Genomic DNA, 12,727 nt, shown 5'->3' with positions numbered 1-12,727 from the left:
AGGGCCTGAGTAGCATGGTGAGTGATGGCAGATAGAGACCAAAATGGCCCACCTAGACTGTCCTGTAAGGCAGTTAGGATTGTAACCTCTGCATATAACTAACCTCAATTGCTGGCTCACTACATCAGCCTGGTCTTTCCAACCTCTTCTCTCTCTTAGGGGGGAGACCAGCAACACAATGAGCAGATCTACATACTCTCATCTACCTCCAAGGACCTTCAGGTAAGACCTGAATGCAAGTATTATCATTAAAAATAAAATAAAATACTTTATGGCTCCAACACGCAGCTTTTACTTTTGCAAACTGTATTGATATAGTCCTAGGGGCTCCTGGCAGTGCTCCCAGAAGCTCAATCAATACAAGAGCACCCTGCCCTGCCTATCTCCATTCAACCATTGGCCAGATTTCTACTTCTGCTCTTCATTAGCCACTGGATGGTACTCTTCTACTTCAGGAGTCAATGACCAAAGCCAAGGGGATGGAACAGGGGCGGGGCCATGAGATCCTATAATATGCTTATGTGTACTGTGGAAAATGCTGCATCTATAAATTTTTAACTTGGCAATGTAGCTCTTATGAGACAGAGCTTTGATTCCCAGTGTTGTTGACTCAGACAGAAGGGGTAGATATAGTCCTTTATAAAGAGATTCTGATTTTCACTGTCCCCTTTCCCCAAGCAAACAGAGCAAGAATTAAACGAACATTGTAGGAGGATAGAATATCTAATGAATGTCTTACATTGGAGAAAATGAGAAAGTGCAAAGCAAAAGAGAATAGGGTTGTTCTGTTCTTAAAGACAGGCTGAGCTTACATGCAAAGAAGGGGAAGGGAGAGTAGCCCTGGTTTACCCTCTCCTGGGAAATCAAGGTAAGCTCAAGAGGGTAAGGGGTAATAAATTTGATATGCCACCTTTCTGTGATTTACATTTGTATAGAAACTGTTTTCAAATTTCTAATGTAAATGTTTGTGCAAATTTTGCCTTTGAGATGTGCTGCAGGTTGAAAGTAAATGCAATCATTTGCTGGAAAAGTGAGTTATATTTTAAACTGGTGCTTTGAGCTTTCTGTACATAATGCCTAGTCGCCTTGATAGAAAATGATTCTGCACTCTCATTCTCCTCCACACCTTTCCTAAGCGTGGCTCCTCTAAATGCAGCTGAAAGTCCCCACATTCGTGAACAAAGTGCAAACAGCCCCTTAACAAGGATAAACCTTTGGGGTCAATATTGACAACGACTTATCCGGGCGGGAGAGGTTCCTGGTAAATCACGACATCTTACTACAAACACTGGAGGCAATAGAAATCACAGGTAGAGTCTACAACTGGTTTGAAGGATTCCTCCGCTTAAGGAAATACAGAGTCAAAACAAAGAAAGAACAATCTGAAACTTGGAACAACCCCTGTAGAGTCCTCCAAGGTGCGCCACTATCCCCAACACTCTTCAACCTCTACATAGCCACACTCGGCACATACCTAGACAAATTAGACATAACCTCATACAGCTACACAGATGATATCACCATCATCTTGCCTTTCGACCAATCCACCAATGACACAACAATCAAAATAGATTCAACACTAGAAACAATATCTCAATGGATGAGAGACCACAAACTAAAGTTGAACCAAGACAAAACCAAATTCCTACTTCTAGAAAAAAACAAAACACCATCCATAACAAACCTAGAATTAAACTCCATTCTATACCCTCTACAACCCAACCTAAAACTGCTGGGAATAATAATAGACAAGGGCTGCACCATGCAACTTCAAATCAGCAAAACAGCCCAGAAGGCATTCGCAACCATGTACAACCTAAGAAAAATCTGAAAATACTTCAACAAAGAACAATTTATGGTTCAAACGCTAATCCTGGGCATCCTGGACTACTGTAACAGCCTAAACCTGTCATGCCCCGCCTATACCTTAAAACAATTACAAACGGTGCAAAACACAGCTCTCAGATTGATATATTCATTGAAAAAATACGATCACATTACCACTGCTTACCAAGACTCACACTGGCTCCCAATACAAGCATAGATAGAAAACACTAATGTAATGTAAATAGCTCTGACTAGCTCTAGAGCTTGGCTGGGATAGTCCAGCAGCAGAGTCGAGGCAGATCCAGAAGTTACCTGAGTGCTGATGATGGATTTGAGTACTGGGAGTGAACGTCAGTTAGCACCTGGATAATCTCCAGCAGCCAGGCTGAAATTAAACATCTGGGTCAAAAATCACTGACCACCTCCAGCTGAATACCAGGTTCTTTGTAAATTACTTCAAAATGTGCCTCTACATTAGAGAGAAGAAATGCCTGGCATGAGAAAGTTAAGACTTTCAGAATCTGAAACCTCCAAGGGAGAGAAGGGCAGAGAGAGGAAGGAAAGAACTGAGAGAGAACTGGGAAAGGACCAGAGGTCATCCAGTCTGTCCGGTCAATCTCCAGTTTCACTTCACCTCTATGCATATAGGGGTTCGCTCTGCTGATCCCTGTCAATGTCTTTCCTGTTTCAGTCAGTGTCCTCAGCCTCCCACTGAAAATAGGCAGAAAAAGCAATGTAGACCAAAGAATGACAAGCAAAGACCAAGCTTCCTTCCTTCATCTTACCCCTTTGAGATGGAAAATCACCACTAAACTGCTCTCATGGGTTTTCATCTTGTAAAGATTTTGTTTCTAAGAAAGACCAAAAAGGGATACAAGGGACCAGGAGAGAATATTTCTGTTCTTACAGTTCCCAGAAGCTAAACACAAAATCCTGTTCAGCTGTTCTTACAAATGTCCTATACTGAGATGCAGTGCTGGGGGTTTTTTTCCTGAAAAATGTCCATGTCAGTCTGGGAAAATGAAAGTCCCATTGAATTCAGCAAAGTCTCTCAAAAGTGCACATTCCAACCTCCCCTGGCAAAGTGCTCAAGTTCTCAGGGGAGCAGTGTGAGAGGAGACGGGGAACCCAGGGGAGGGTACCTGGGGTGTCAAGTGTGTGTGGGGGGGGACCATGAAAGAGCACCGCTTGGCACAACAGGGCCATGGATAGTATGGTCGTTTCACTTTGGAAAGATTAACAGCTGTTCCACCAAGGAGAGATGGTAGAGAAAAGACTGAGAGAGGTCTTGTGTCTATACTACCTTGTCGGAACCTCCTCTCTTCTCTGAGCAGAGCTGTATCGAATATTCATGTTCAAATCGAGTCAGCACCAAATAGGCCCCCAAATGCATTATTCATATTCGGTCAAATTCAAATCCAGGATTCTACTGTGCTAAATCCTACTGAAATAAACACTTATCCCCTCTTTCACTAATGCGTAGCGCAGGTATTAGCGCCGGCAGTGGCAGTAACTGCTCCAATGCTCATAGAATTCCTAGAGCGCCGGAGCAAAAACGCGCACTATGTGTTAGTAAAAGAGGGGGCTGATCTCTGATTTCAGGGTCCGTTAAAACCCAATGTCCATTATTCTTATTCTGTATTCATATTTGGCCAAATAATATTTTTCCTTCTTTGTATTTGGCCGAATTTGCTACTCGGTACAGCTCTAGCTATGAATGAGGTCTCAATTCACCCTGCACTATCTGATCTCAGTGTTTCTGTTCTCGTGGACACTCTGATTAGACCTCATTCCATTAGGTTTGATGACTAAGCTCCTCAGTCTCTTCATGAGGCCTCAGCTCCTGATGTCCAGAACTTGGCTATCATCAGTCTGCTCCTGGTTCTAGTCCAGATGTAGGATGGAGGGCATGAAACAGGCCCTGTTCTAGCCAGAATTTCTCTACCGTCAGTCTACACTGGTTCTGGTCTAGATGTAGGATGGAGGGCGTGAAACAGGCCCTGTGCTAGTCAGAATTTCTCTACCGTCAGTCTGCACCTGGTCCTGGTCCAGATGTAGGATAGAGGGCGTGAAACAAGCCCCGTGCTAGCCAGAATTTCTCTAACGTCAGTCTGCACCTGGTTCTGGTCCAGATGTAGGATGGAGGGAGTGAAACAAGCCCCATGCTAGTCAGTGCCTGAAGAAGAAAGTTTGCCTTCTTCCATGGCTGAAAAAGGGGCAAAGGGAGAGAGACAGAGAAAGGGAGAGGGGACGAGATGAGAGAAGGGGCAGCCAAGTGCACCAGGCTGTTAACCAGGGAAGTTCAGTTTAAATCCTGTGATCTAGTACAAGTCACTTATCACTCTATTGCCCCAGGTATAAACTATGATTGTGAACCTCTGGGGTCAGGGAATACCCCGAATCACCACTAAATCAACATAAAAACAAGCAACCAATGGCTCCAACCCCCTGAGCTCGCTACTTTTCACCTGAAAATCATGTATATGGTTTCAGGAAAGCTGCTAAGTGTGAGGGATGAGAGGATAGATCACTGGGTGCAGAAAAAGGCAAAGCTGGGTGCCCGCAGTAAAACCCTGCAGAAACGCTGCAAGTTAGCCCAATCTGAATGTGCTTACTGCCTTGGCTCACTCGTACAGTGCAGGGGGAGCAAGCTGCATCAGCTTTCAGCCTTTATTAAGTAGTAGTGTTTTGGCTCTAGGATCCAGCAACTTCTCCAGCCCTGCCAGAACTCAAGCTGCAGCTAGAAGCAGCTTTTCCATGGCCTGGTCCCTTGCGCCATGATCCAGCACACCGGCCCCAAATTCCCTGCATTAGCATCCGAGTAATGATGCCTAGAAATTGGGTCTCTTAACTTTCTCCTGCTCCACATCTACATTCTTAGAATACAGACAGAGGGAAGGGAAGCCAAGATAGAGGAAAGACTGCAGGAGAAACAGAGAGTGACAGAGAGAGACAAGAAAGCATAACTGCTCGCTGGAAATTAACAAGCTCTTTCCCATGACCTGAGGAAGGTACAAGTCTCATTAATTTTATTATCAAACAACTCAGAGCTTCACAGCCTGCATTTCTTATTTATGAAATATTTAAGTAGCAGAAACCCAGCTGAGATAAAACACCTTGCTTTCAGCAGGAACCCAGAAAGAGTTACACAGAAACTGCGCTGGGATTCACCAAATAGCAATAACCTCTGAGTTGTCAACCCAGTGTGAGGCAAGACCGGGTTTCCTGTATCCCAGCATCACCTCTAAAGAGAGATCTGGGTCTCTTCCAGGCCTTGTGATAGGATCTCACACAGTGTGGGGGTGGGATGTGTGCCAGTGAGTGGAGAGGGCAGGGATTAATTGGTGCCCTCATCAGAGAGGAGAAAGAAGGAGGATCCTCATGGAGCCTGGAATTTCTGGTTCTCTGAAGTGAAGGATGGAGGACTGGCCCCCAACCAGAGCCACCATACTTATAAAAAGACACTGACCCTCACATCCACAACCTTAAAGCCATTAATTGGGAGAAAAGTACTGCTCCAGTTAAGCCCCTGGTACCTCCCAGCTGAGGAATGAAAGGTGCTATTTCTGTCCTGCCTTCCTCCTTCCTCTAAAGTAGGGCACAGCAGTTTCACTGCTGTAAGGAAAGCTGAATTGGCCTAAAGACCTAGACAGCCCTGCTCTTATGAGATTCTGATTGTGATCCTGGGCAAGTTACTTAATCCTCCCCTGCCTCAGGTACAAATTTAGAGTGTGAGTCCTCCAGGGACAGGAAAGTGCCTGAATATAAAACACATCGATTGCCTTCAGGTTTATGGGTGGTCTCTAAGAAATGATTAATCACATCTCATCGAACAACAGATTACGATCTAGGATTCAAGTCTTCAGAGGAAATGATCTGCCTCCATATGACTTCCTCTTGCAGAGGTTTTCAGCCACTGGTGGAGTGAGGCGAGGGCGGATATAGGAAATTATCGGTAGAAGAGCAACATTCAGCAGTTCAATGGACAGTAACAGTGATGGCCCTGAGTTCAATGTAAGGGACTACACAGAACAATTTAAACACCAGAGCGGCATCACTGCTGCTCATGCAAACCGAGCAGCCACTTAGCATGTACATGCATTGGGGGGAACGGGAGTGAAAAAAAGAGGTCATAATGGCACGGTTATACTTTTCTGGAAACTCCTTTTTCTTAAGTAACTTTAACAATCCTCCTGCTGGTTCCACTCAAACAGGTGGCAGGCAGCCAAGGTGCTAGTACCAAGTGCGATCAAATGGAATTCATCTACAGCCAGATTAACAAAGCTTCCGAAATGCTGCAGTAACCCCAGTCTGTTATGGAGAGAGTTCTCTGAAAACGTTACAGAAGGAACAGCAGAGAGATGTAGCCAAAAGCACGAGGAAACTGATGAAACGTGAGTCAACTGTCAAAGTACTCTATAAGGATTTACTTTTCACAATAAACGAAACCCAGAGAACAAGTGTTTCATGATAGTACATTTTCACAACCACACGACTAACATGTCACCAGCAGTACCACAAAGTAGCAACAATGGCACCACATCAACCACCACTTGCCCTTCCAGAAACACCAACACCACAGCCAGCAACACTACCTACCAACTCTACGATCGGCAAATACCACCACCATTGCAACACTTCAGAAAACAAGAGCACAAGCCCTGCTGTAGCTCAACAACGACATCGCTCCATCTAGGACCGAAACCACCACTCACATCCCCACAGCAGAGAACAGCTAGAAGACTCGGGTTCAAATGTTCTTTCATTTCCATTTTTCATTATAAGTCCACAACAACCCTAAGTGTGTCCCCCGACTCTTTCTACAGTACATTATCTGCCCCACGTTTTCCTCAGACACTAGCTGCCAACCTACCTCCATGACAATTATGCTATTTCGTATCTGTACCAGGCAGCTCTTGGAGATGAAAGCCAGAGCATGATGGCTGAAATGTCGATTCTATCTACCCAGACAACTGCAACAATCATGACGCCAGCCACGGCAGCCTAAGAGAACAGCTCTTGGTGAGTTTGAGCTATGGGTTACTCAAACTTGCACTCTATTCTAGCAAGACTAAAAGAATACCATGCAGTTCAAACTCATTGCGAGCTGTGCAGTGCTGGAAGAAAACAGAACAGTTGTGCAAAAGTGGGACCACAAGTGTGCCTCTGAAGAAAGGATAGGGAGAGACTAAAATCTAGGGAGGAGCAGCTTGAAGGGATGGCTGCCTCTTTGTTCAATGATAGTCTTGGTTCTCCTACTGGATTTGGGGGGGCAATCTGGCCAACTAACTGCTTTACACAGAGAAAGAAGTAATTTGCCTGTGTCAGCTCTGTCTAGGAAAAGAAGTATCCCGGCGAGGGGAAGGTTATCTTGAAGGTGCATGTGGAAGCTACATGCAAACATTGAATTTTGTAAAATCAAATTGCAAAAAGGCATGTCACTCTTTCATTTTAAAGCTGATAGTCATACTCCTTACTGGAAGACAAAATTCCCTTCACTCCATGATGGTGGCATCCTAGCAAAAAGGCTCGATCAGTCAAAGAGAAGCTCAGGAGCTCACACAGGTAACCTCCGCCACCTCATCTACTCAGGACCTTTTAAAAAGGCTTTCCAATTTGGACCAAGTCGCTTACGGTAATCCTCCATTGCCCTGTATATATGCAAACCGCTTTGAATGTGCAAGCGCAAAAAGGCAGTATTCAAGACTCATCCTCGTTCCCTTTTCCTTTAATAAGGAAGTGCCACGCACGCAGGCCTGGACTTTCTTTGTACTCTCTTCACTGAGCCAGTTTCCTCCACTACATGACTTTCCAGAAGCCACAGTTAGTCTTCCAGCTGGGCACTGATACTGAGGGTTTACTGGACTGCTGGTTCACTTCAAGGGGAAAGGAATTTCCAAAAGCGAGTTAGTGATGGGAACAGCAGGCTGGTTCAAATCCCACCGCCAACACTTGTGATTTTGGACAAGTCACTTAACCCTCCTTTGCCTCAAATACCAACTCAGATTGCAATCCCTCAGGGGACAGGGAAGTGCCTTGAGCTGTTGATAAATAACAGTGTGAGTTGTTTGATCTTTTGTGCAGAGAAGGAGTATTTCCCTGTTGCATATCCTTGGGACTCTGGACTTTGGAAAATTGACGCATTGAAGGTCTGCTTAGTTTCGAGAGGTTGCCCACCCTTTTCTGCTTCCACAGAGAACTTTCCCTTGTCAGCATTTAATGGGGAATCAGGCTTCTGGGATGGGCTTGTACCACTTTTCACATTCTCTCTTTTTTTGGTTTTGGGTTTTTTTTTCCTTTAAAATAGTAGCAACATTACAACATAACAGCAGATCCCATTCTCACTTTGAAGGCAAAATATCTGCAGCCAGCCGCACCTCCTTTTCCCAGCAAAAATAATGCCCCTGCTTTGAAAATAGGAAATGCTGCAATTCTCACCTTTGCCTACCAAAGTTGGTTTACATCTCATTTATTAAATTATTATCCTCAGTTTATTGGTCTCTGCTGACCTGTGGCTTGCTTTGAGCCTAAGGGAAATGAACCAGTGTTTTCTATAAATGGGGGATTTTCGGCATCACCTCGGTACAAAAAGATAGAGCTGAGACTGACCACCACAGGAGCTCGGGATAGGAAGAGGATAGGCGACTGGTGCTAATGTGCAGCGCTAGCCAGCTGTTTTAAGCACCCAACCAGAGGTGCATCCACAGCAGCGCCAAAGGTGGGCCAAACACCAATTGGCTGGGCCCCTGGAACCCTGGGGTTACTGGGTTTGGAAACTTTCAAAAACCCTCGCTCTGTGCACTTTAACCACGCATGCAAGGATCATAACTGAAACCGCCCCATCACTTTTTACTTAACTTATCACGCACACACATAGGCTGCCGTCCCTCTTCCCCACAAATACCCTACCCTGCACATCTGCACACATACAGAGACAGACACACTCTCCCCACTACAGGGCCCATATAATACAAGGAACAAGCACACACACACACACACACACTGCACCACCACAGGTATAGCACAGGAGATGGCAGTGTAATCTACATACACACCGTGCCCTGCAGATCTCATGCACAGCACTGACAGAGCAATGCAAGCCGCTAAAGAACAAATTCAGCACTAAGCAAATCTTTCTCTCCCCACCAACTCCTGCATTTACCCTGCCAGGTTGCTCTGGACAATGAATTTCTCAGCAGAGACACAGAGAAAGGGGCCACTCACTGCCAATGCGTTAAGTGTGACACATACCCGCAGGGACTGCAGCAAAGACTCAGGTTAGCTACTGCACGGTATTTGGCCTCTGCGAAAATGGCTTCTACAGTTTAAAACTCTGGTCTGCGAAGAAAGCGGCTCAGTGTGCCTGAGCTCCAGGCACAGCAAACATGGTCACTAGCTCTGTGTGTGTGTGTGTGTGTGAGGTGGGGGGTCTCCATTTTGTAAAGCATCTTGTAAGAGTCCATTTATGCCACAGAGGCAGAGGGGGAGGAAAACCGCAGGCATGGAGCCCTCATTTCATCACGAAAGAAGGACAAAAGCAGGGTCAGCCCAGGTCAGACATGTTTTCTACTCTCTTTCTACCTCTTACTAAAGAACACAACACTTCATTCATGCAAAAGGAGGATGAGAATCATTGCCAAAAAGCACCCAGAAAAATCCTGCAGAACCCCTCCTCTGGCTCTCTGCTCATCCTGCCTGCCCGCCTGTCCATCCCTCAGAATCTGTCAGCAGGGAAGTCTGGAGGTGTGAGCAAGCCTGCACAGATTTCTTGCACACACAGCAGAAAAACATCCCTCTCCTACCTACACCTTGCTCACAGGGCTTGAACGCGACACAGCGTGGATCAGAGCAAGAGAACAGGTTATATATGGGGGGCAAACACAGATCACAGACCCGTGATCCACAGCATTAAAGCACCACACCTTTATGGCTTGGCTTCTCACTACATAACAGTAGAGGGCTGTCCACACGGATCCGGCCCAATGGACAGAGGTCACATGCAGACAACCTGTGCTTCTGCTAACCCATCCGTACTCCCCACACGAGCAGATCTGGGAATCCTTCATTCACTGCGCTGGTTCTGACTGGTGGGACAGAAATTAAAAGGCAAACTGATCCTCAGTCAGCCCAAGGCATGAAAACAAAGCCACATAAGTTGTTGCACCACTGTTTCCACACCAATCCAGAATTGCAGTAAGTTCACTCTGCTAAATGTGACTTTTGTCAGAAATCAGCAGTCTGCAAATGGTTTGCTCTAGTTCCTGTACAGCAGAAATGTGAAATGGCCTATGAGGAGGGCTGCAGCAAATGAAATCCCAGGTCTGTGCAGCCAGCCCCACGTGGGCCTCCGAGCCCTACCCTTCCACCAGAGACGCAGATCTGAGCCCTGCTAAAAGCTGCTCCATCCTCCTTTCCTGTGCAGCTCTGAACAGCATAAACAGCACTTTCCTTTCTGGGAGGGAGATACATTCTGTGGGGCCTTTTTGTACAGTGCTACTTGCAGGGGTTCACATCTCTGGGCAAACCCTAGATCATGTCTTGATCAATGTCTTGCCAAACACCAACTGGGGAGCCAGAAACATTGGGCAGAAGGGGGTCCTATCTTCCTGTTGCCTTCTCCTCCCCCCAATATATTTGTGAATGCCTGTCCTGCTCCTTTTCTGGAGAGCAGTTTTTGGAAGCCTTTCCACCGCTTCCCTCCACTTTTCCTTCCATCAGTGAAATCTGATTCTCAAAGGGCATCAGCAAGAAACCCCTTCTTTTACCCACTAGAGAGTGAAGGGGTTTAGTGATACTTCTTCTTCTCCATTCCCATCTCCACTCCTCTTCTAGTTGAACAATGGCAGTGAGCAGGTCAGCACTAAAGGGGGGGGGGAGGATGGGCAATCGCCTTAGGCCCACATGAGATAGGGCACACGCAAGAAGGCATAGCCTGCTAATGAGATTTGAGACCCCTAACCCCTGGGGCCCCAGATGTCTAACAGCAGCTCTGGCTTTGGGTACCTCAGTTCAGGTCAATTCACCCCACCTGAATGCCTAGTTCAGCTCTGACTCAAGAACAAGAGTGAACAACCAAACCCTTTGGACTCTGATAGTATGAACTTCCTTCCACCTATCCCTGCCAGCCCGTTCCTCAATCCCTGCAAAACTCAACTTCTCAATAATTTCACAGCAGTAGGGGATGCCCCCAACTCACTCATCTCCAGCTTGGTGTGGTATGGGCTCCTCAGCTCAGAAGTCTACAACCAAACAATGATAGCAGTCAACCAAATCTCTCCCCCTCCCCCACCTACCTCTCCATGGGGACCATGCTGTGCTGGCTTTGGGTCCCTAATCACATTCCCCAGAAAGGATATGGCCATTCGGTGATCTTTTTGGCGTATTTCCTCACCACATTATCTTCGCTGAAGAGGAAAAGTGAGCGGTTGACAGTCAGGCAGCTTTGGCGTACCGGGATGGGGTTGTAGAGAGCCATAGTTCGGGCCCGTTGAGCCATGGACTGCTTGTACATCCTCTGCGCTCCTGGTGGTCCACCCTGCCGGCTGCCTCCACGTCCTGCGCCTCCTGCCACACCGCCACCTGCCCCACCATAGCGGGCTGGCACCTCGTCTCCGAAGCGAGCCATCCTGCAAAGAGCAAAGGCCAACGAACGTTACTCTGCACTGGAGGAGTGAAAAGAGAGGAAGCGCTCCAACATCGCATGCCATTAACTGGTTGTGGCTCAGCCTGGTGCCGGCTCAGACACAAGGTGCCCAGGCGATGCATGCGGCTGGTTCTGGCATCCTCAGTCCCTCCCTTCCTCTCCCTGGAAAACCAACAAAAATGGCAAGACGAAGAGGAGGTGGAGAGAGGAGAAATTTCAGAAAGCAATACGGTCTTTCTTCTGTCCTTCTCTGCACCTGCTCAGCACTGCATCCTTCACAGGTTTCTGGAATCTGAAATCGGTACCGCTGCTGCTTGCACAGTGTCTGCCAAGGGGGGGAAAAACAGAAGTTCTACTAATCCCCAAGATCTGGCCACCGTCAAATCATCCTGAGACCTGAATGTTGCAGCATCTGCAGAAAAAAGAATTCAGAAAATCGGGTTGGATCTTTTCCTGGAGCTGCACAGACTTTCCCCCTCTCTCTGTCGTTTCTTCTTGCCCCTTGGTCACCTTTTATTTCTCTCAAATGTGCATCTTCCTGGAATTGGAAACACAGAAATGAAATCTTATAAAATCCCAAAATGAAAGAGAGGGAGAGAGATGTGACGTCCACCATCTGCTCAGGACATTTTCCTAGATGCTGCAATGTCTAGCATTTTTCGTTTCCTCCTCCTGCTCCCCCTGAATTCTGGTGTTAGGAAGGGAGGGGGGAAGAGAAAAAAATGGGGGGAAAAAAAGGTCTGATCCACTGGCAGGCTGAGCTATAATGAGCAGCAAGTGATCAATTTAATGCAACCAAGACCATCTGAAACATTCAGCAAAGGTGGGCACATGATACCCCAGGGCCAATGGCTGCTGCCGTCTCTGCTGCTGCCCAGGCAAACCCACTGGAGTTTTGGGGGGGAGGAGGGAAGGGGAGGAGACCAGGGACTGAAAAATGCACAGGAAGGCTGGAAATACACTGCCTTTTCCACCCTCAGTGCTGGCTGCAGAATTTTCTGCCTAGTTTGTGCTTTTACTGAAGCTGAGGCATCCATTCTTCAAGAAAATGAATCTGCCCTGTTAAAGGGAACCCGTGTCTCAAATAGATGCCCTGTTGAAACACTGTGAAGGGAGAGGAGACAGGAGAGAAGAGGCCAAAATGAGATGTACATTTTTCCAGCCAGTTTCTAAAAAAAACAAAAACCCAACAAACCCCACAGAAATCTTGCTTGCAGCGATGAAGCACACAACCCGGATGTAACTCTGGCTACAGGC

At 46.7% G+C, this 12,727-nt stretch overlaps 1 protein-coding gene across 3 annotated transcripts in view; it reads right to left on the bottom strand.

Annotated features, from left to right (window-relative positions):
* The window catches only part of CACNA1A (calcium voltage-gated channel subunit alpha1 A), a 134,752-nt gene extending 122,593 nt beyond the window's left edge, over nucleotides 1-12,159 (bottom strand). For all 3 annotated transcript variants that reach the window (XR_004537250.1, XM_033924194.1, XM_033924195.1), the window contains exon 1: nucleotides 11,184-12,159. Coding sequence is in view for 2 of the 3 variants with exons in the window: in XM_033924194.1 (XP_033780085.1) it covers nucleotides 11,184-11,452 (269 nt within the window). In the remaining variant the exon portion in view is untranslated. The remainder of the gene's footprint in view (nucleotides 1-11,183) is intronic.
* Nucleotides 12,160-12,727: the final 568 nt, after the last annotated feature.

This window comes from Geotrypetes seraphini, chromosome 16, assembly GCF_902459505.1.
Source record: "Geotrypetes seraphini chromosome 16, aGeoSer1.1, whole genome shotgun sequence".
NCBI classification, from domain to species: Eukaryota; Metazoa; Chordata; class Amphibia; order Gymnophiona; family Dermophiidae; genus Geotrypetes; species Geotrypetes seraphini.
This window is presented reverse-complemented; position numbering and strand designations above follow the sequence as displayed.